The sequence below is a fragment of the Trichosurus vulpecula genome, chromosome 4 (genome assembly GCF_011100635.1).
Source record: "Trichosurus vulpecula isolate mTriVul1 chromosome 4, mTriVul1.pri, whole genome shotgun sequence".
Lineage (NCBI taxonomy): Eukaryota > Metazoa > Chordata > Mammalia > Diprotodontia > Phalangeridae > Trichosurus > Trichosurus vulpecula.
In genome coordinates, this window is record NC_050576.1 from 299,945,395 (window position 1) to 299,970,526 (window position 25,132).

Genomic DNA, 25,132 nt, shown 5'->3' on the forward strand with positions numbered 1-25,132 from the left:
GAATTCCTTAATATATAAACTACTTACCACACCAATAGACTTTGTAAATAAAAGACAAATGAATGGCTCCCATGTGAGTTCAGTTCTAGTAAACTGGTTCTCCCCAAAGATTGTATTACGAAACCCAAATAAACTTAAATTCTTAGTACTATAAGCTCCAGGAGGTCAGAAACCTTTTGGCTTTCACATTTGTATCCCAGTAACTACTATAGTGTTTGGTATGCAATAGCTGCTTTAAAAAATCCTTATCAAATTGAATTGAGTGGATCCCCATAATGAATCTAAATTGGCAAAGCCCTGAAACTCCACCATCTATGAAATGGGTAGTTTTTTTTAAAATCAAGAAATCCACAGGAAATTATTTCTTTTTAAATTAATTTTTTAATCAGCAAAGTCCCTCTCCCTTCACCAAAAGCACTCCCCTCATTTAAAAAAAGAAAAGGAAAATAAAATCCCTGTTACAAGCATGTATAGGCAAGCAAAACAAATTTTACATTGGGTTTGTTTATTTAAAAAAAGCTTCATTTTGTATTCTTGAGTCTTTTCCCCTAAAAAGGATGTGGGCAGCATATTTCATCGTTAATATTCCAGAATCAAAGTTGATCATTACTCTGATCAGGGTTCCTAAGTCTTTCAGAGGTGTCTTTATAATACTGTTCCCTTGGTTCTGGTCACTTCACTCTGCATTAGTTCATAAAAATGTCCTCAGATTCCTCTGAAACTATTCCCTTCACCATTTTTTTTAAAGCACAATAGTATTCTATCACATTTAGATAAGATAACTGTATCCTTTCCTCCTTTGGCTAGTTCAGATTAGAGTGAAGTTCAGAAGTCAGCTAGTCACTCCTTTCATTGCTTTTTTTCTTGTTTGTATGGATATCTGCATACTCTCATTATGTGAAGTAACTTCCCCTAACTTTCCTCTCCCTTTCCGCCCCTATTATGTTCCCCTTTCTCTCCTTTTCCATTCTGCTTTTAAGATCATCAAGGCATTATAGAAGATAAGATATTATACTTCCAGGGCTTCTAATTAGAATCCCTCTATGACCCCTGATGAGGGTAGAGTTGAAGGAACACATATCATCTCTCCATATGAGAATCAGTGTACCTTTTTTTTAGTTCTTTATGATTATTTGTTCATTTTATATTTCATTTTGTCTGTTCATTTTTTGTTTCTCTTGACTTACATGTTTGCACTTCATAGTGCAAATCTTTTCATCAGACATGGTTGGAAGTCTTCTAATTCATTAAAGATCCATTCCTCTGCCCTTGTAGGATTATATGTGGTTTTTTCTCTGGATTTAAGCCTAAATCCTTTGCCTTCTGTAATATCATATTCCAAGCTCTTCACTCCTTTAAAGTGAAGGCCACAAAATTGTGTGATATCCTGTCTGGTGGTTGAGTTTGCTCTTTGGTCTCTTGCAGTATTTTTCTCTGACATGGGAGTTCTGCATTTTGACTACTGCAATCTTAAAGAGTTTTCATTTGGGGTTTGTTTTAGGAGGTGACTGATGGAGTCAATTTCTACTTTGCCTTCTGGTTCTAAGAGACCTGGGCAGTTTTCTTTTAAGATTTCTTGAAACAGGATGTCTAGGCTCCTTTTTTGGTCATAATTTTCAGGAAATCCAATGAGTATTAATTTTTGCCCCCTCAATCTGTTTTCCAGGTCAGTTGTTTTTTGTTGAGATAACTTATGTCTTCTATTTTTTTAGTCTTTAGAATCTGCTTTCATATTTCTTATTGTCTTATAAAATAACTGCCTCTTATTTGATCCATTCTAATTTTCAGGGAGTTTTTTTCTTGGGTAAGGTTTTATAATTCTTGTGCCAAACTGTTAATCCTCTGATTATATCCTCTATACTTCTATTTCTTTTCCATTTTTTTCCTCTAGTGATCTCACTTCATTTATAGAAACATATATATATTTTAAACTCTTGCATTATTAATCTCTTCCAGGAATTCTGATTTAATTTGTGCCTAGGTTGTGTTTTATTTTGAGGCTTTGCTTGTATACATTTTAAAGTCATTCTCTTCTGGGTTTTCATCTTAAGCATCCTTAAGCACCCTTAACCATCATATTTTTTTACAGTAGGATTCTTTTTTTGTTTGCTCATTCTTTCAACCTACTTCCTGACTTGGACTTTTTGTTAGGGCCATACTCTACATATTTCTAGGGAATGTCTGGGCTGGTCTTGCTGCTGCTTTCTTCAATTCTGTATTGTTCCAGTTTCTCAGGAAAAGCTTAGGCTGGGGATCTGCAAGCTTTCAGTGCTCCCAAAGTGGTCTGATCCAGGACAATGTTTGATTAGTCCCTGCCCTGGACTGAGTTCTGTAAATTCCTGACATCGTTTTGGATCTGAGCAACAAATCTGTCTCATCCTTAAGTTGACAGTGCTTTCCCTTCCCTCCTAATTACTTAGTATCACCTTATCTCTGTACATGTTCTCATTCCCCATCATGCCATTAACTCCAAGGAACACACAAGATTAGAATGTAAGCTCTGTGAGTGCAAGAGCATGTTCAATTTTGTTGATAAGTTCCTAGCTCCTAATAAAGTGGCTTGCATATGTTCAGAACTTGGCAAATATTTGTTGAGTGGTAGTGGTTGTGAACAAAAGATTAATTAAAAGTAACTGAAATTTTACCTGCCAGCATCCTATATCCAAAGAACAGGGCAGCTATCAAAACAGCTAATACAGAGACTGATGCAAAGGCAATTACTATTGTCTCATCTCGATGAAATGAATGAGGAGGACCTGCAAGAAAACAAATTAGAAACTGTTATGCCACATTTTAAAAGGTATGTTCTTTTAGAGTACTAAAATCTTTTTAAAAATTAAGTGAAAAATCAATCAAATTCTTCTTCTTAAATTGCATTTAAAACCTAAAAGAACAAAAATAATTAAGAGAAAAATCAATTACTTTATTAAAAAAATCATGACCTTATATGGCATTAAAAAACATAAAGACAAAAGTAAATAAGTGAAAAACCAATAAATAAGTGATAAAATACATTTTTAAAGTCTTATCCTCTAAATTAACTTGTAAAGGATTGGAATACTGACAGATGTTAGGTAGACTTCTAGATATAGATAACCAAAAATCAGGTATAGTATGCAAAATTACAATAAAAATACATAAGTAATTATCATCTAATAACAATATTATTTCAGAGGAAGTTGGTGAAGTGTGAACTATAGAAATGACTAGGGAATTCAAGCAAATCAATGTAATGTTGGAAGAAGCATAGATAGCTGTCACACACATATAACATGATCATTTAATGGCTATCATATTCCCAAGGAGTAAATCTTCCATAAGTGTCTGCTTTGAAACTGGGGTTTAGAATCAAAGATCACAGAAGGAGACAAAAGGAATTACAGTGATCATTTAATCTAACTCCTTTATTATAGAGATGTCAAAACTTAGATTTGGAAATACTGAATTGGCCAAGGTTACAAAACTAGCAGTGACACAATTACAAGACCAGTCTGCTGAATCGCAATCCAGTGTTCTTTTGCCACAATACCATGAATTGCATGACAGCTGCAATAATTACTTTCATGTTTTACCTTTTAAAAATTGTCACCCAAGCTTTTGGGACAAGAACTCACTATTTGATAAAAACTCCTGTGAAAACTGAAAAGCAATCCAGGAGAAACTAGAAAGAGACCAAATCTTATACCAGTTACCAAAACAAGGTCAAAATGGGTTCATGATTTAGATATAAATAAGCATATTAGGAGAGCAGATCTATGGAGAAGTGAAGAATTTATGACCACACAAGAGATAGAGAGTATTACAAGATGTAAAATGGATACTTTGGTACAAAAACAATCATAGCAGCTTGTTTTGTGGTACAAAAAAATGGGAAATTGAGGTGATACCCATTAATTGGGGACCGGCTAAACAAGCTGTGGTATATAATTGTAATGAGACAGTACTGTGCTATAAGAAATGATGGGCAGGCTGATTTCAGAAAAACCCGGAAAGGCTTACATGAACTGATGCGAAGGGAAGTAAGCAGAACCAGAAGAATACTGTATATAGTAACAGCAACATCATGCTACAATCAACTACAATTGATTTAACTCTAATCAGCAACACAATGATCCATGATAATTCCAAAGGACTCTTCATGAAAAACACTATTTACCTCCATAGAAAGAACTGATGGAGTCTGAACGCATATTGAAACATACTATTTTTCACTTTTGTGTGTGTGTTTGTTTTTTTCTTTTGATCTGTGTTTTCTTTTACAACATGACTAATACAGAAATATGTTTTACATGATTGTACATGTACAACCTATATTAAATTGCTTATCTCAAGGAGGTGTAAGAAAGCGGACAGAAGGACAGAATTTGGAACTCAAAATTCTAAAAAAAATGAATGTTAAATATTGTTTTTATATGTAATCAGGAAAAGATAAAATATTATTCAAAAAGTTGTCATAACTTCTTCCTGATGAAATTATTAAATCCCACTGTATTTTGTAATGGCATGAATATGAAAAGTGGTTTGCCATGGACAGCTGATAACCAATTCAAATTCCTGGAGATGATGATACTTATTAAAGTAATAAGGGGGCTCTCTAGTCCCATAAATGGGCCAACTGGAGTGGGAAGATTAAATTTGTACAAGGTGGTACGTAAAAGCTGGAAACACTATCTCTAAGTTGTATTCTAGCTTTAAATCTCATGATGCTAAGTAAACTTTAATTTCTCTAATCCTTGATTTGAAAAAAGTTAATAATTTGGGGCAGATTTGCAAAGAATGACATCATGAAAATTCACAAAGAAATAATTTTGAGGCTAACTTCAGGAAACATAACCACATCCTTCCAAAACCATACTCCTTGGTGTTACTGTCAAAAACCAAATACCGGAATTGACAAACCATGGGGTCTGATCCAGGAGAACTATTCTTACATGGTTTCTTTTCCTTGATAAAGATCAAGTAATTATGTCTTAATTACTCCCAGTTCCAAATAAATGCGATTTGACCTCTGAAAAAGCCAGAATTAGAAGTGTCTCCACTGATATGCCTTCCTAGTCTAAATGAATACATTATAATATGCAAACCAAAAATAGCATATCTTCTCAGTTTTTATGTTTAGCTTCTTCCTACGAAATTAATTTCTAGGCAATGTTTCTACACAAGCATTCTTAAAGAATGTTTCCCTTTTATTTCTAACCTATGACATTGAGCAATCAAGATCTATGCTTTAGTGTTGACTGCTTTTCTCGTTTAGATTATTTCCCTTATATAGTTAGGTTTCTATTGGAATATAGTAATATTATTAAGTAGTTAGGTAGTGAAGCGGTTAAGTCAGTCAATTAGCATTTATTAAGCATCTACTTACTATATGCCAGGCACTGTGCTAAGCACCAGGGACACAAAGAAGGGCAAAAAACAGTCCCTGATCTAAAGGAGCTCACAGTTAATAGGGGAGACAATTTGCAAACAACTATGTACAAACAAAATATATGCAAGATAATTGGAGGAAAGGAAGTAATCTCAAAAGAAAGGCACTAAGATAAAGGAAAACTGGACAAGGCTTCTTGCAAAAGGTGAGACTTTAGCTGAAACTTGAAAAACCAAATAGAATTTCATATTTGATACCAGAGGTAATAGGGAGCCATTGGAGTTTACTGAATAGGTTGGGGGTGGAGAGGTGATATGGTCAGAACTTTGTTATGTTATGAAGGAAGAAATAGGATTTGGCAGTTTGGATATGGAAGGGTTAGGGTTAAAAAGAAAGTGAGTAGCAACGAAGTAGAGGCACCTAATATAGACTACCTTCTCAAGGAGTTTAATCAGTCACTAAAGATTTAAATACCTACTATGTGCCAGGCATTGTACTGAGCACTGGGGATACACATAGAGGCAAAAAAACAGGCCCTGTCCTCAAGGAGCTCACAATCTAATGGGGGAGAGAATCGGCAAACAAATATGTACAATAGGAACAACAGGAAAAATATGAAAATGCTTAGAGCCAAGCGATAGAGTGTTACTTGTTTAAGGATCTGGAAGGAAGTCAATGTCATTGAACTGAAGAATGTGTGGTAGGGACTAAAGTGTAAGCAGACTGGAAAGGTAGGAGGAGGGCTAGGTTATGAAGGGCTCTGAACGCCAAACAAAGGACTTTGTATTTGATCATGGAGGCCATAGGGAGCCACTGGAATTTACTGAGTGGTGTGGGCGCGTGCGCGCGCGCGCGCGCGTGTGTGTGTGTGTGTGTGTGTGTGTGACATGATGCTTTAAGAAGATCATTGGCTGAATAGAGGTTTGACTGGAATAAGAAGAGATTTGAGGTAGGAAGACCAAACGAGGCATGAGGTAATGATGGAAGTGGTAGGAATATCCCTAGGAGCATATTCCCGAGATGTTGTGAAGGTGAAGCCAACAGGCCTTGGCAACATATGGGAGATGAGAGACAATGAAGAGTAAAGGATGACTCCTAGCTTGTGAGCCTGAGCAACTAGGAAGATAGGTGGTGTCCTCCATACTGAAAAGAAAGTCAGGAGGGGGCAGGGTTTAGGGGGAAAAGATAAGCTAAATTTTGGACATTTTGAGTTTGAGATGTCCACTGGACATCCAGTTAAAATGTCTGAATAATAATTGGAGACGTGAGAATGGAGGCCACAGAGAAGTTGGGACAAGATGGGTAGATGTGAGAATCATTAGCATATAGATGTAATTAAATTCATGGAAACTGATGAGATTACCAAGGGAAATAGCATAAAAGGAGAAAAGAGGGCCAAGGATAGAACCCTGTGGGATACCTATGGTTAGAGGGAGTGATCTGGATGAGGACCAAGCAAAGGAAACTGAGAAGTGTTCAGAGAGGGAGGAAGAAAAGAGTTGTGTTCCTAATGCCTAGAGATAAGAGAATATCAAGAAGAGGGTTCTCAACAGTGTCAAAGCTTGAGAGGTCAAAAAGAATGAGGACTGAGAAAAAGTCATGAAAGGGAAGAGGGATATAGAATGATAGCTAGTGGAGATAGATGGATTTAGTGATTTTTCTGGGGGTGTGGGGAAGAGGAGAAATGGGTAGTAGGGAAGCAGACTGTAGACAGAGAGCACCAAAGATCTGTGAGAGAATGGGGATCATAGAAAGGGGAATCTTCTGAAGGAGATGCAATGGAATTTGTACATGGAGAGGAATTTGCTTTGGCAATAGCAACAAAAATAATGATAGCTAACATTTCTATAGTGCCTACTATGTGCCAGGCACTGTATTAAGTGCTTTACAAATATTATCTCATTTGCTCCTTATAACAAGGTTGAGAGGTAGACTGCATCCCCATTTTACAGTTGAAGAAACTGAGGCAAAGTGAAGTCAAGTAACTTGTCCAGGGTCACACATCTAGGAAGTGTCTGAGGCCAAATTTGAACTCAGGTCTTGACAACTACAGGCCCGACACTCTATTCACTTTGACATCTAACTGACTCTAAGGACCAAGACTTCTTGTTCATGTGAAATGGATGCAGAATGAGATAGTGGCAGAAGGGATCTGAATGATATGAGTTGAGGAAAAGGGTACAAGAGGGAGGTATTTGTGAATGGTCTAATTTTTTCAGTGAAATATAAGGCAAAGTTCTCACCTGAGAGCATATAGGGAGAGGGAACTATAGATGTAAGACGGAATTACAAGGTATGGAAAAATCACTGTGGTGAGTGAGAAAGCGAACTGATTAAAGGGGTGTAAAAGGAGTGTCTTGCTGCAGTGAGGGCCCTGTTTAGATTGTATGACATAAATTTGTAGCTGACTCAGCATGATTTCATTATTTTCTCCAGTTTTGTTCAGTAGCACGTGAGAAGTGAAGGCAGGGGACGGTGGAAGTAATACAAGGCTGGGGTTTGGAAGGGTAAAATCTTCCATACAATCAAGGGGCAAGGGCCTTAAGAGAAGACAACATAGGTAAAGTATAACCTCTGCAGGGGTGATTGTCGGTGAAAGAACCGAGAGATTAGAGGTCATGGTAAGGATGAAGGACAGGGTTTAGACTTGCCAGGCAGAGGGATAGGTAGAATACAACAGATTATGATCTGATAAAGGAATTTCAGAATCCACAAACATGAATGTGGAACACCAGGGGATGGCAAGAGCTAGGATACTGAGAGACAGTTAGGTGGTATGGTGAATTGGGTGCTGGTCCTAGAGTCTGGAAGACCTGAGTTCAAATCCAATCTTAGACACCTAATAGCTGTGTGAGCTTGGGCAAGTCACTCAGCCCTGTCTGCCTCAGCTTTCTCAGCTGTAAAATGGGGATGATAACAGCACTGACCTCTTAGGGTTGTTATGAGGATCAAATGAAGTAATAGCTGTAAAGCATTTAGCATAGTATCTGGCCAAAGCAAGTGCTATAAAGATGTCAGCTATTATTATTGTTATTCTTACTTCTGTGTATAGCTATGGTGGGGTGGAAGAAGAGGTCATAGGAAATGAGCAAACTGAAAAACTGGTAGATTAGTGTATTTGAGCAAAAATCAATATGTACGCTGAGGTCCCCTAGTCAGAAGGCAGGAGCTGAAGGGGAAACCAATGTTAGCCAGGCACTGAGCTCACTGAGGAAGAAAAAAGAGAAATTGTAGACAACAGTGACCAGACCTTGACTGGGTGACAAAAATGTATTGAAGGAAGCTGAAAGGAGGAGGAGGAGGTTGCCTGGTGATGGTGGTAGAGGGAGAGCTTGTAAATGATAATGGGAAGCAAGGAATAATCCAATTCCTCAACCAAGACCAATGAATGTGTGTGCGGGGAAGAGGTTTGGGATGGAGGTTGAAGTATAAGTGAAAGGGTAGCTGGGGAAGCTGTATCATCAAGATGACAGGTTTCAGTAAGTGCTAGAAGATGAACGGCATGAGATTGGAAAAGAAGGTTTAAGATGAAATCCAGTTTGTTATCACTGGAGTACAGATTCCAGTAGCAGGGCTTTTAAAATTCAATTTAATTTTTATTTTTGGTTCCAAATTAATTCCCCCCACCACTCCGTCACCTATTGAAAAAACAAGAAGTACTATACCTATTTTACATATGAAGTCTGGAAAACACATTTCTAGTTTAGTCATGTTTAAGAAAAAAATCAAGAAAAAATATGCTTCAATATGCACTCAGAGTCTATCGGTTCTCTACCTGGAGGTGAATAGCATTTTTCATTAAGAGTCCTTTGGAGTTGTCATGGATCATTATTGTATTGATCAGAGTTGTGAGGTCACAAGCGATCATCATTTCCAATACTGCTGTTACTATGTACGTTGTTTTCCTGTATGTTCACTTCACTTTGCATCAGTTCACGTAAGTTTGCCCAGGTTCTTCTGAAACTATCCCCTTCATAATTTTTTGCAGAACAACAGTATTCCATCATATTAATTTAGCATTTAACTTGTTCAGCCATTCCCCAGTAGATGGGCATCCCCTTAGTTTCCAATTCTTTACCACCATAAAAAAAGATGATATAAATATTTTTGAACACATGGGTGGTTGGGTAGCTTTAGAGTGGGAGGTTGGGGGTGCTAAATTGAGGGTGGTGAAAATAAAGGAGCAGTCAGGGGATGATGGACTACAGAGTTTTAGCAAGGGCAACATGGAGTTCAGAATCACTGGGATGGGTCTGGGTATGAATGGATGGAAGTTTGCTCATCACTGAGGAATAAGTTCAGGTAGGTTATCATTATGCACAGGGGTTTGTTCTCAGGTGGAATTGTCCCAGGGTGTCAGACAGCTGTGTATGGCTGGAAAGGGGTGGAGGGGTAGAGATGCCTAGAAGAATCCTGGAGCTTCAGGTGGCTGCAGAGTTTTCATGCCTTGAGCACGCAGCATGACAGAAGGCAAAGGTATCCCAGACCCTGGAGATTTGTAGATGTTAAGAACACTGGACCTAGATTCAGAAAGACCTGAGTTCAAATCCCACCTCAGACAGTCACAAGCTGTGTGACCTTTGGCAAGTCACTGAACTTTTCTTAGTCTCAGTTGTTACACCTGTAAAATGGAGATAATAATAGCACCTACCTCACAGATTCGTTATGAGAATCAAGATAAACTTTGATGTAGTACAAAAAGGCTGGCTACTGTTATAGATGTCTTCATTAAAAATGAAATATTCGCATTTTATGTGACACGCAGGAACTTAGCTGATATGTATTTGCTGTTTGTCCTTCCTTTTTCGAAGAGGACCATGACATCAGAGAAATGATGACATGACTTGCAGTTGACTTTGATTCGAGGGAGGGAGGGCTATGCAAGGTCACCAGCCTCACTTTCTCCTCATGGTCCTCTTCAAAAAAGGAAGGACAAACACAGTTTGTGAGTAGACTGAGCTGCCTGAAAGGGTAACTCGGCTCTAGATTACTTTTCCCTCCCTCCCTCCCTCCCTTCCTCCCTTCCCCATTTCATTCTGAAGCTCATAGACTGGACCACCCCTGCCCAAGCTCCACTTAATGGATACATATTTGAACATATTAACTGCATCTCTCATAGGCATTACAGGAAAAACACTGCTTACGAAGTTCAAATCTCTAAAGAAGAAGTTCTTAACTTTTTTTGTGACATGGACACCTTTGGGAGTTTAGTAAGAACTATATGTCCCTTCTGAGAATCATATTTTTAAATGCATAAAATAAAATTAATAGATTATAAAGTAAACAAATAATACTAAAATACAATTACCAATTTTTAAAAAGCTCACAACTATAAAAAGTTTAAAACGATAAATTAATTTTAAAAAATTCACAAAAAGCTATTTTTTCCTCCCTCCCACCTCTCCTTCCTTCCCCATTGAGGAAAAAAAGAAAAACAAAACCTTTTAAACAAATATATACAGGCAAGCAAAATAAATTTCAGTTTCCCCATGGATCTTCTGGAGTCAATGTTTGGTCAGCTGACTTCTGTATCTGTTTTGACTTTCTGGGGTTTAGTTATCAAGACAATACTTCTATTAGAAAAGGAACTTGATGGAATTCCTTCTTTTCTTGTTTTTGCAAACAGTTTCAGTTATATTGAAATTGTTCTTTGAATGTCAAATAGAATTTGCTTGCAAATTAAGCTGATCCTGGTCCCTTTTTTTTCCCTTTGGAAGTAAGTTTGTGACTTATTTATTTTTTCTGAGATTAAGTCATTTAAATTCTCTATTTCTTATTCTATTAATCTAGACATTTTATTATTATTGTAAATATTAAACCATTTCATTTATGTTGCAGGTTGTACTGGCATATAGTTAGGCAAAAGTCTCTAACCATTTCCCCCAGTTTTTCATTTGTTGTGAACTCCCCTCTTTCATTTATGATACTGTTAATTTGGTCTTGATTTAAGTTGCTTAGAAAAATAAAAATTTCCCCCCAATGACCGCTTTGGCTGAATCCCCCAAATTTTTGTACGTTTCTCATTGTTGTGATTTTCTTTACTGAAATTATCTATTGTTTCTATGATTTGTTCTCTGACTTACCAATTCTTTTAGATTTAAGTTATTTATTCTTCAATTAAAATTTAATCCTTTCTTCCACAGTTCTTTACCAAATGTAATTTTTATTTCATTGTGGTCAATAAGGGAGTGTCTAATATTTCTACTTTTCTGCAATTGTTTGTGAAGTTTTTATACTCAAATACATGGTCAATTTTGGTAAAGGTACCATATATACTGCATGTGTGTATACATATATACACATACATACATAAATACACACACACACACACATATTCCTTTCTATTTCCATTAAATAACTGTCAGAGAGCTATTATTCTAAAAGTTCTATTCAGTCACTTACTTATCTTTCTTATTTTTGTTAAATCACTCTAGTTTTGAAAGGGGTACACTGCGGTAACCCACCATTATAATTTGACTATTTCTCTCTATAACTTGTTTAGAATCTCCTTTAAATATTTAGATGCTAAGCTGTTTGGTGCATATGTATAGTACTGCTATAAATTCACTGTCTATAGTACCTTTTAATAAAATGTAGTTTCCTTATCTTTTTTATTCAGTTATAGTTTTGCTGTTGCCTTGTCTGAGATCATGATTGATAACCTTGATTTTTTTGGTTCAGCAGAGGCATACTAGATTTTGTTCCAGCCATTTATTTCAAAGCTGTAATAGTCTTTTTGTATCGAGTATGTTTTTTTGTAAACAGAAAGTTGTTGCATTCTGATTTCTAATTTACTCTGCTATCCTCTTTTGTTTTATACATGAGTTCATCTCATTCACTTTTACAGTTATGATTATTAGTTGTATATTTCTCTCTATCTTATCTCTATGATTTCCTCTCTTTCCTTCCTTGCCTCTTCTTTACAATGATGAAGAGGATGGTGGGAGAAGAGTTTGTTTAGCCCCAGTGCTCTATGCTGGATGCGGTCTGCTTCTGCTTCCTTGCTCCTTTTTCTCATACAGACACCAATCACAGGTTCTTACCATTTCTTTCTTTACTTTTAAATTGCTCTTCACAATTTCCTGCTTTGAATTGCTCCCTCTCGCTGTTCCTTCCTCTTTTTCCATTGAGTTCAATGTATTTCTACACCAAATTTTGTGTGTGTGTGTGTGTGTGTGTGTGTGTGTGTGTGTTCTACCCTACTGTGAACAGTGAGGTTCAGATGATGATTCACTTTCAGATGAAAGTGACTTTCAAGTGATATCCACTGCACCAATCACATTTTTGTTTGAATAGAATTCTACTTTGAGCATCCCAATCATGTGAGCTATTTAGTTTGGTGCTCTTTTTAGATCTTCTATAGAGTATTTGTAGGGTGAACTGGGCTGTGCTGCTTTCTCCAGCTCCATCATCTTTGCTGGTCTCCCAACCAGCATTATTTTAAGGGTAGGGAACGATTTCAACAAGTGTATTCAAATCCTCAAGTACGAGGCTAGGGTTTGGTGTTAAGGAAGACTGTTGTCCAGGTAATGAATTCTTTGAGAAAGGACAGCAAATTACCTAGGAGCAAACAAAATGGCTGCAACAGGGATCTGGGTCAGATAAATGAATGATTACTTTTAGAAATAAGAATGGATCTTAGTGCTCATTTAATCCAATCCCTTCATTTCATATATGACCTTTCTTCTCTCTATATGTATTTCATTGTTTTAAATTATTTGATGGATGTAAGATAGTACGTTAAAGCTGTGTATTTTAAACATAGTAAGAAGACCTGGGATCTAGCGCTGGCTCTGTTACTACAAGCTATTTGATCTTAGAAAAGCCATTTATCATCCTTTGGGCTCAGTTCCTCTTCTGGAAAATGATCTCTAATGTAATTTCCAGATCTAAGTCTGTTGAATCTGTTAGAGAAAAGTAATTTTAAACCTTCTATATAGCGTGAAGAACTAAACCTACCAAAGGCATCCACTTTTATTCAACCAACAGTTATTAAGTGCTTGGTATGTACAAGGCATTGTGTTAGGTGCTAAGTTTAGATATGACATAATAATGATTGTCTTCATGAAGCTTACAGTCTAGTCATCAAAAAGTCTAGTTTCCTTAAAGCAGTTCCTCTCAGGGTCACCTTCCCTCCTATATTTAAGTGGGATTTCAAAAACAAACAAACAAACAAAACCTTCTTGTACTTCGATGTTTTGCCTGGAGACAGACCTATTTTAGGAAGGACAAAAGATTAAAACTAAATCTTTCAATACAAATAATAATAATAATATATAAAAATAAACAGGGCAAATGAAAGATTATATAGATCACACTTTTAGGGGGAAACTATATACAAGACTCACTTTTTTTACAAAACTATTTCTATCATATGAGCCAAATACTTTAGTTTAAATGTAAATTATAGAAAGAAGTATAATCTTATACAGTTTACAAAGCTTTAAAATATGCAAACTCATTAAGCCTATTTATATGAGCAAATGTAATACTTTATTTTATAAATCATCTTCATTCAATGCTACTATGTATAAAAACTAGTTAAGTGTAACTGCTGTGCCTTAGGAGTGCTATGCTTGAGAATATAATGACCACAATTCAAGGTTTTTCGTTGCTATGACGACACTGCTTACATTTTACAATATCTTAATCCTAACAGAAGTTACTGAGAAGCACCCTAGTATGACTATGAATGTCACACTATCACTATACAAAATTCAAAGAGGACAACGAAAACTGATTTATCCATGTATTTTTTGGATTAGACAATTTTGGCTTAGTGTTCTTTCTTTTCAGTTCTTTGTTCTAATCTTGATTCTATCAGGAGTCATTCAGCTGTGGGTCCTTGGGTAAAACACATCTCTCAACCTCAGTTTCCTAATTTGTAAAGTGACAGAATTGGACTAAATGACCTCTAAAGGTCCTATGTAGTTCAGAAATCCAATGATTCTGTATACCAAGCAAAAACAAAAATCACCAAAAGTACAAAGTACAGTCTGTCCTTTTTTTTTTTTACTCATTTAGCCTCCGAGCACTAAATAGTAAGACAAATAATTGGATTAATAATGTTCCTTGAATTGTAATTCCACTATCTATATACACAAAGAAAATGAACACTCAAATAATTTCTTTAGGGTAAACTGAATCAGGAAAACAGGAGGGAAAATGAACCACTTAAAGGTTTCTCTGAAGCAGAGTTAAATGATTTAGAATAGTTTCTGGAAACCACAACAACATAGAGAACATTCTAACAGGGAGACAAAAAGGAAGCAAAAGATGCTTTGGGAATGAATGTTTGGGTCTGACTACCAGTTTAATAGGAAAATAGCAAACAAGCTCTGCAAGGAACAGATGCTGCTGCAGATCCAAGGACAATCTTTATGTGAATACTGGTGAGAAAGATCTGTCCATAGAACAGCAGTCACTTCAATCATATTCACATGGGCAAATCACTCTAAGTGATGAAATGTTCACATTTTGAAAGAAAGGATGCAATAATGGTTGGAATATACAGTAGAAGAATAGACTGCTTCTTTTTAAGAAGGTTCAGGTTTTACACAGAAAAGTCAATAAACAAGATAAGACCTTCAAAAGTGATGCTAGAGTTAAACTTTCAATTATACATTGTCCAAAGAGAAAAATATGAAGTCTCTTGGGGTTCAGGCCTGAGTGGGATTGTGAGGACCTCTCATGAAATCATGAAATCTAAATCTCAAACTTTCTGTAAATTGAATGGGATCAGCATGGCTCAGGGCTTCTGACTGACAGCTAGGTCTAAGTCTCGAGTTACTGAGAAATCGCCTGACTTATAGGAATCCGGAACTTAGAGTAGCTGGACCCACTTCCTTACCACTACCACCTCAGCACGAGCCTCACCAAATAAGGAAAAAGATGTTTTTCACTTCCTTGTTCCTGGCTTAGATTTCTCGAGAGATTGTGAACTCCACCAATGAGGGTGAAGGTCAGTAGTGAGAGGAGGACGGAACTGCTAAGGTATACAGTCATGTTTCCTGTACCGGGCCTCTCCTACTAGCTTGCTGCTGGTAGTGATCATAATAAAGAAGTTTTCTGTTTCTACCTGGAGAAACCTCTGATGTTTTTTATTAAATGCTGGGTCGTCTCACCCCATACAGGCTGAAAGTCATTTCACCCTACCAAAGTGGTTAATCAGCAATTACAACCACTATGTGGCTTTTAGTTATGGGGAAAGGAAATTCTCTGTGAAAACTTAGACACAGGAGAATGAAGATAGTGCTCACATTAGTAGTTTGTGCAAGGTTAGGGTGTGATTGAGGGGTTGCAGGAAGCAGAAGGGATAAGAAACTAAGACTATGGCTCTGATAAACAGACTATCCAGTGTCTATATACCACTATCCTCCCAGACTCTCATTGTCCTTGACCTCTCACTCTTCCCCACCTCACATATCCAATCCATCGGTCAGTAAATAAACATTTACTAAGCACTTGTGCTAAGTGCTGAATCAGTTACCAAATGATGTCAGTTCTATCTCTACAACAGCTCTTGCATCAACCCCTTTTCTCTATTTACATCATTACTACCTCATTTCCGTCACTCATTACTTTTCACCTAGACTATTTCATTGACCCTCTAATTGGTCTCCCCACTCTCTGGATACTCCAATCCATCCTATACGAAGCTCCCAAAATCACTCAGTTCTGACTATCTGGCTTTCTTACCTAATTGTTATGGTAATTAGGGCAGAACTTTTTTGTTGTCTTCTCTTTTGGAATACTAAGGCCATCAAGTACCTTTGAATCTTGCCTTTCAAGTGTAATCACAAGCAAAGTGAACTTTTTGTTGTCTTTCCTTTGTTTGACTGAATCAAGAGTCTTTAATGAACTGTTTAAGAAACGAGGCCTCAGGGCCCTGAACAGGGTATATAAGATCTGAGCTGGCATTTTGTTTTGGGGCTCTCACTTACTGGATGAGCGTCATGTGATCTGGCCAAAAGAGATTCTGGGTAATAGCTGTCAGAGCCCCTCCCCCTCCCCCCAATGTTAGTGCATTTGGTCAGACAGATAAGAGGCCCATCTGTTGCTCTGCTTATAGAATGCATGCCTGTAATCTCTGTTTGTATTTTCTCTGAAGTTCAGGGTGCTGGTTTTTCCTCCTTAACTAAGTGAATGATATATGTATGTTTAATTAAAGTAAGATTGTAAGCCCCTTAAAGTTGCTTTCCTTAGAAAAGTAGATCAAAGAACCTGTGCTGGCAGCCCTCCTGTGTGCTGGTGTTGTTGGTCTTTCACCCCCATCAACAGCTGCTAGCAACCTTGTTGTTACACTAATAAATCCCACTGCCTTCAGGATCAGATATGTCCTCCTCCGTCACCGAATAAACAATCTGACCCAAACTTAAACAGCCTTTACAATCTGACCTGAACCTAAATTTCAAGCCTTATGTATTGTTAATGAAATCTGAAGATCTTCCCACCCATTAATAGGCCCATGTGACCTGTCTGAGTCACATGAGCCTGTGGGGGGAGGAGCCTGCTGAACAGGTAGAGCAGGAAGAGTGGAACAGAGCTGAGAGGAAGTGAGACACAGCAGTCAGAGCCGGGAGAGAGAGGAGGCAGCACAGAGCAGCAGCTAACTTGAGTGAGAGAGGGAGTGCTTTTGCCCTTATTGTGGGAAGGCCCTGGCAGAGGGGAGGCTTGGGGATGGTGGCGCCCTCTGCTTGACACTGTGTATATATTCCTTTGTTGCTGTGATGGATTTGGGTTTCTGGTGTTTGAATAAATGTTTTGGCTTTGCCTTCAATGAAGACAGTCTGCTATATTTTGCGATTCAGAACTAGGCCGGCACATTCCTAGCAGCCATAGCCACTTTGGGTTCACACTGGCACTACACCTTATTATACAAACGATGTGCTACTATCTACAATCTAGGGTCAGGCCAGACCAGCCTTTTGGCTATTCCTCACATGGGATATTCCATCTCCTGTTTAAGTGTCTGGCAAACAGGGAGAAAAAAATGGAAGCAGCATGGGATTTTATATTCTTGGGCTCAAAAATCACTGCAGATGGTTACTGCAGCCATAAAATTAAAAGACACTTGCTCCTTGGAAAGAAAATTAGGGCAAATTTGGACAACATACTAAAAAGCAGAGACATTACCTTGCCAACAAAGGCCTGTATAGTCTAAACTATGGTTTTTGCAGGAGCAATGTATGGCCATGAGAGTTGGTCTATAAGGAAAGCTGGGCACTGAAGAATCGACTCTTTCAAATTGTTGTGCTGAAGACTTTTGGGATTCCCTTGGACTGCAAGGAGATCAAATCAGTCAATACTTAAAGACATTAATTCTGGCTATTCACTGCAATGTCAAATATGAAGTTGAAGTGTAAATACTTTGGCCATATAATGAGAAGAAGGGACTCATTGGAAAAAATCTTGATGTTGGGAAAGATTGAAGGAAAAAGGAGAAGAGGTGGGCAGATGATGAGATAGACAGAGTATCATGGAAACAACAAACATGAACTTCAACAGACTTCAAGAGAGAGCAGGGGATAGAAGGGAGAGCCTGGCATGCTATGGTCCATGGGGTCACCAAAAATTGGACACGACCAAACAACAAAAGACTAACTTAAACTAAGGTCACGCTGGTGGAGGAGTTGGGATTTAAACCTTTCTGACTCCAAATCTATGGCTCATGGGGGAAGATGGCAGATCCTACAAATATTCCAGGAAAGCTAAAAAAAAAATGCGTCAAAAAGAACAATGATAAAGAAAACCAAGCTATGATATCCTTCATGTGATACAAAAAAGACTACCAGAGTCCTGTGAAAACTCTTCATGCAGATATGACAGGGTAAATGTAAAGACCCATAGAGGCAGACAGGGCTAGACCAACTAGGCAGTCCTCAAATAGTGCTGCCCCAGCCACAGCAGAATAGTCTCAGCAGTGCTCAGGCAGCTCAACCTGAGGCAGAGCAGGAGAAATGGTTAGAGTAGCTCCCAAGTAGCAGCGCCCAGGTGGCCTATGCTCCAGCACAACAGGAGAAAGGGCCAGGGCAACACTTGGCAGCCAAAGTATCTGTGGTCTTTCAGAAAGTCTATTAGCAGCCTAACAACATCTAGTTGGGGCCTGAAAAGCTTGTAGCAAGGGATGGAGTCAATTCTAGGTTTGGACTTGTGCAAGTAGGAGCCAGGGAAGGAGCAACAGGCAAAACATAAGCTTAGCAATCAGAAGACTGAGCCAAAATAGGAATTCCTACAGGAGGAGGGGCCTAGTTTTTGTACATTCAGGACCAAGCAGGGCCTGCTGACACCCTCCAGGAATTAAGGAGGAGCAAAACTGACCCAAGCACAAAGCCTAAATCCAGAAACTTAGGTTGGAGATATGACTAAGGAGAAAAGAATGTTGAATACAATGAAGGAATACAACTGACTAAGAGAAGCCCAAAAAGTAAACCCAGAAGAACAGAGTAACTCCTTAAGTCCAAAGATAGCCTCACAGAAAAAAAATGCCCTGGCCATAAGGTCCACAAGAGTATCTAGATGAAATCAATGCTACATTTTATTTCATTTCTTCCAGATATTCCCGTAGACCTTTTGTAAAATTTCATATTAAAGGAAATACTACAGAAGAAAGAATGACAAGGAGAATTAATATTTTAAAAGAGATGGAAATAAACCTCACCCAAAAATTGAACTCCCTGAAAATTAGAATGTGCCAAACATCAAGTAAAAATTCCATTAGACAAAAAGAAATATTAAAACAAAATCAAAAGGTTGAAAAACAACAAAATCTAAGGTGTAGACTGATGTGGATACCTAAGGATTAAAAATAATATTAAGGGTTGTTTTTTCAGTACCTTGTGAGGTCCCCCCTCTCTCCCCTGAGCCTGAGGGCATCCTAGAGTCTCTCCCCTTATCTTGAGTTACCACCTAACTTCACCCTTATCCTGGACCATGGAATTCCTTGTCTCCTGCCCCACCCTGGATCAAAAAATTTCTCCCTTATCTTGTGTCAAGACTTATCCTATCCCTAAATCTCCAACCCCCATGAGAAACCCTAAAATCATCCTACAGGCTGTATAGTTTTTTGTCCATATAAGTGTGATCCCTTCCCTACATCAGTGCCTTTTATTTAGCTTCTTGCTAAATCTCAGGCACGCTGCTTTTGCGTCAATAAAGCTCCCAATGGCTTCAGAGGTGGTCTAAGTGGATTCTTTCACATTTGATGAACCAGCTCTCCCACCTCTGACCGCATCATAGACTACCTATAACAACTGACCTGGAAAACAGGTCAAGGAGTGATAACCCAAGAATATTCAGACTACCTAAAATACAGTGCTCTTTCCACTATGCCAGGAACAGTGCATACTCTGAAGTATGAAGAACTAAAGGGGATTTTTTTTTAATGAAATAATGTTTTAATAAGGAGAATCATTATTTCCTTCACAGAATTGTCACAAAGGACAAACTAAAGTAAAAATCACTACCACCTAAGATGACAACTGCCTAAAAAATACCTGGGCTTAACAATCCTTGGTATCAATAATAACCAATATTTGCATAGTATTTTGATGTCTGTAAATCCCCCAAGATTGAATGGGCTGCCTTGGGAGGTGGAGGGAGGGATCCCTCTCAATGGAGATCTTCAAGTAGAGGTTGGATAAAACACTTGGGAACGGGGTATGTTAACATGGGATTCTTTTTGTTATGATGCCCTCTATGGTCCCTTTGAACTCTAAGAATTTGTGATTCTGTGAATTCAAGTCAATCATCATTTAAATGCCTAGGATGTGCTAAGTATTCGGGGTACAGAGATGAGAGAGACACACAAATACTGAGAGACACAGAGCCAGATATGAGAGAAAGGGAGGAGAAAGGGGAAGGAAGGGAGGGAGGGAAAGATAGCACACATTCCATCCCTCAAGGAGTACATGTACACAGTTAGGCATAAATAAGGAAGGCCACATGAAGGAGGTAGCAACCTATTTGAGTTCCAAGAAAGAAAAGGATTCTGAGGGATTCGACAGCCCTGACACACAACAATCCTACAATTCCTGTCCCTCTGCCTTTTTACTGGTTGTTCCCACTGTCTGGAATGCTGCCTTTTCACCTCTGCCTCTCAGGAGGTTAGATTTCCTTCAAGCCTCAGATAAAGCACCCCATTCTGCAGGAGATCCCCCCACCAAGCTGCCAGTGTTTCCTGCCAAAAGATTACCTTTTATACAAGTACACATTTTCTCTCCCTTCTAAGAATTTAATTTACTCTAGGGCAAGAACTTTTCTGCTTTTGTTTTCATACCCCCAGGGCCTTTTAAGTACACAGAAGGTGCTTAATAAATGCTTGTCAATTAACTGCAAGGTGAAAATGAGAAGGGAGTACATACCATAGGTGTGGGAGACTGGTTGACTGTACTAACGTATGGGGGAAAATCCCTTGGTGATATCTGGGGAACACTGGTAGTACAGTTTATCTACAACACTGCCCAGCACAGAGCTGATGGTTAATAAGGGCTAGCTAAATGAATAAACTTAAAATGCATGGAGTAAAATAATGTGAAATAAGGCTGCAAAGGTGAGCTGTTTTTAAAGCAAGGGAGGGTCAAGGTCAGACTTCTGCCTTAGGAAAGATTAAGTTCCCAGTGTAAACGATGGAACCCCAGTAAGGTAAAGCAACTAGTCCAGTAGTAAGGAGCGTTGCCAGAGTTTGAAGCTTCCTCTGATTCCAAATGCATTGCTCTTTCCATTACACCACATAGAGTATAATCATATGTGGAATGAATAAAAATCCAAGATGCAAGAAAATTTTCAAATCAAATTTTCTTTTATTGGATAATTTTTTTTGGAGTAAAAATAACAGTCATTCCTCCAAAATACCTACATTACTTAAATTTAGATTCCTTAAAATAGTTTTAAGAGTGCTGCTGCTGTTAATGACAGAACAGGAATTAAATGCCTAATTGGCACTGCATTAAAAACAGATAATACATTCATATAAACTTTTAAAGAAAAATTTGACAAACACTGCAGGTCAGAATAGCCAGATACTCTCTTCAGCTCATTTTTTCCTGCCAATAATCTTAATATGTGGTCCCAGGGCGAGTAGTGGGCTATCACATGAGCATCCAGGATTCATTTCTTTGTATTATCAAGTATACTTTAATGTATCATTTTTAGGGGTAAGAATAAATCAATTACAAAATTTATACTTGTGCCTGAGATTATCAAACAAATCATGGCACTAAACTCGCTATTTAATATCCAGATTCATCTGACATGGTAGTAATAGAATTTTTTTGGCCTTAGGAACTTAAGTAACTTGATATAAAAATTAAATGGTTAATAAACTATTCACATTATTCTAGATTCTCATCTAAGCTTTATGTACATAATGGCATTTTATGTAGCTGTTATCAGTATGTATGTTACCTAATTTTCTGCTTTTCACACATTTCATATAAACATTTATTCTCATGTACTGACACAGTCCACATACTTGTCTTTTTTAATAATTGCGAAGAAAGTTCTTATTTCTATTGATAGAGAAGTTCCTCACTAGGAACTTCTTATACTAAGGAAATCACTGAACCAGTTTAAAAACAAAACATCACAAAACACCACAAACCAGCCTGACAGCCATGGCTATAGGACCCTTGGGATGGAAGGAAGGCCAGTTTCATAGCCAGAAGACCAGAGATCAGACGTACCTCCTCTGCAACCACAGGCAAATCCTGGCTCTAGGCAACTCTCTAAAACTCTCAACTACAGCTGCCAGGAAGTTAGTTCCCCATCCCTCTCCTCCTACCTCCTACTTCCCACTCCCCTCCCCCCCCCATCACTGGTCTGAATTAAAACAACAACAAACAATAAAATCTCGAACAAGGACTTCTGTGATATTACATGACATGTACATATGTATCTATTTCCGGGGCCCTTCTCTTCTCTCCCTACACTCTCTCTCAATGACTTCATCATTTCTCACGGGTTTAATTATCTCTATGCTGTAGGAACCATAAATTTGGCAATGGAAACTGAAAAGGAACAGTGAGACAGGTAGGAAGCAACCCAGGAGAATAAGTATCCAGGAGAAGAGGGCAGGTGTAAAGACATTAAGATGTATTAGGCCACAGAAAAAGCAAAGATGAAGACAGAAAAAAGGCTATTTTATTTGGCAATTAGACAACAGGGAGCCAAGATGATGGAACAGCAGGAAGCAGTACAGCAGGAGCTACCCCCACCCCTCAAGAACTCCTCCAAATAGATCTAGAAAATGCACCAGCCAGAATCCTAGTGGGGAAACACAGAAAAACTTAACAGTGAGTTATTTTTCCAGCACAGTTAAGCACAGGGAGACAGAGAGAAAGAGAGGCCTCTGTACACTGTGGATGGGGTCTAAGCTGGGGTGGGGTAAGCCGGATGCAGAGCACCCAGAGGGAGACCGTGCACCAGGGCAAGAAGAGGTCCCCACCCCAGACTGGAGCCCCCCAAGCTCTATACGGTACACCGGGACAGGAACAGATGTCAAGTGGTTCCAGGTCACAGATGCAGGATGGAATGAGAAGGGGACTTGTGCATAGGGGTAGCAGTCTGGTGTGAGAAGCAGCCGCTAGGTTCTAGGTAGGGTACTAACAGAGAAGGAAATTCAGAAGCAAACAGCAGTGGTGTGGCTCATAACCAAATAGCAAAGCAAGGTCTTTGTTTCAGCCTCTAACCCAATCTGAAACCTGCAGAGGAATAACTAGGGCAGGAATCCCTGACCCAAGGGGAGTCTGCATTTCTGTCACTCTACTAACAGTTTCCTGGCTGGTTGATAGTGGCTGAGTTCAGCACCACTTTAATCTTGTATAGATCCAAACCCAGGTCAGCAACATGCAGAGGTTTAACCAGGGGAGGTTAGGCCAGACATTTCCCTGGACCAGACCATTCTGAGAGCACTGAGAACTTGCAGGTCCCTGGTTGAAGCCATTCTGGGATACTACAGCATCACAAGATTCCACATCCTAAGAAAGCAGTAGCAAGACTAGTTCCAAAATTATTTCCAGAAGTGCACACAGCCTTCTCTTAACATCAAGTCTCAAGTTAGGAAGTTAGTTAGAAGAATGAGCAAACACAGAAAGAACCATATTACATAAAGTTAAGGTGACAGGGATGCTAAAGATACAAGCTGAGAAGAAGAGAATGACTTCAATAGATCTACAAGCAGAAACTAAAAGAAAAACACAGCTTGGGCACAAATTCAACTAAAATTCCTGGAAGAGATGGAGCAAGAATTTTAGAGCTAAAAAAATGTTTTTATAAATGAAATGAGAGTGCTAAGGGAAAAGATATGAGAACTATGGAAGAAAGAATTAGAAAATGAATTAATAAACAGCTTGGCACAAGAGCTAGAAAACCTTGCCCAAGCAACACACTGTCTAAAAATCAGAATGGATCAAACAGATGTCAATGACTTCATAAGGCAAATATTAAATCAAAGGCAAAAGGCTGAAAAAACAGAAGACAATATAAGGCAACTCACAGCAAAAAACTACCTGAAAAACAGATTGAGGAGAAAAAAATTAACAGTCAATGGAGCCTAGACATCCTATTACAAGAAATATTAAAGAAACTCCAAAATGAAAACTTCTAGGAACATGACTGACAAAGTTTGGAGATTCTAGGTCAAAGAAAAAATACTACAAGTAGCTAGAAAGAAAGAATTCAAGAGGCGTGCACGCGAGCATGTGTGTGTGTGTGTGTGTGTGTGTGTGTGTGAGAGAGAGAGAGAGAGAGAGAGAGAGAGAGAGAGAGAGAGAGACAGCGCGCCAGCCAGACAGCCGGAAGCCGCACCGTGCGCCCCCCCCCATTTTTCGGAGATGCCAGTGCCCGGTGATCTGCCCGTCTGCACAACCGACTGACGCAAAGACGATGCTCTTGCGAAAACTGTTGCTGATTTCTCTCCTTAGTCTGGGAGCCAGCTTGGGTGCTATGGCACAGGGAAGAGCCTGAGGAAGCATAGGGAGCTCCCTGGTCACCCAGCTGGCTACCTCCCTATGCTCTGCCTACTGATGGTGATTGTTGTGATTTTGGACAGTAACTCAGAAGTGTGGGAAACCCAGGATAAGGAATATTTCCTTCAGAAGGAGCTCCAATCCCGAAGGGCCCAGAGTTCCTGTCCCCCATCCTCCCCCACCCCCGCCAAAAGATACTTCCTTCACTCTTGCTCCCTTTCCTTGTTTTTCTTTTCATTTAAAAAACAAAACAAAAATCAACTTCATTTAAAAAAAAAAAAGAAAGAATTCAAGTCAGTCAGGATCACACAAGATTCAATAGCTACAACTATAAATGAGTGGAAAGGCTGGAAAATGATATTCCAGAAATCAAAGGGTATAACTTACCATTAATAATAACTTACATAGCAAAATTGAGTATAATCTTATGGAGGGAGAATGAATCTGAAATAAAGGATTTCCAACCATTCCTGATGAAAAAATCAGAGCTGTGTAGAAACTTTGATGTTCAAATATAGGAATTAAAAGAAACATAAAAAAGTAAATGTGAATGATCACAAGGTACTAACAAGGATAAGCTAATTACATTCTAATATGGGGAGATGATACATGTGTCTACTATCAACCTTCTTATCATCAGGGTTCATAAAGAGAGTTTAATTAGACAGAAATATAGGGAATGGGTCTGTTACGGCTTAACGATCCTAAGAGAAGACAGGGAAGAAGAATACAGTTGGCGGGGAGTAGAAGGAAAGGAGGTTAAGGAAAATCATCTTACATAATCAAGATGTGCAAATAG

General features: G+C 38.5%; 1 protein-coding gene across 2 annotated transcripts in view; it reads right to left on the reverse strand.

Annotated features, from left to right (window-relative positions):
* BMPR2 (bone morphogenetic protein receptor type 2) overlaps positions 1-25,132 on the reverse strand; it is a 238,530-nt gene that overhangs the window by 44,673 nt on the left and 168,725 nt on the right. For both annotated transcript variants that reach the window (XM_036755131.1, XM_036755132.1), the window contains exon 4: positions 2,646-2,756. In XM_036755131.1, coding sequence (XP_036611026.1) covers positions 2,646-2,756 — 111 coding nt within the window. The remainder of the gene's footprint in view (positions 1-2,645; positions 2,757-25,132) is intronic.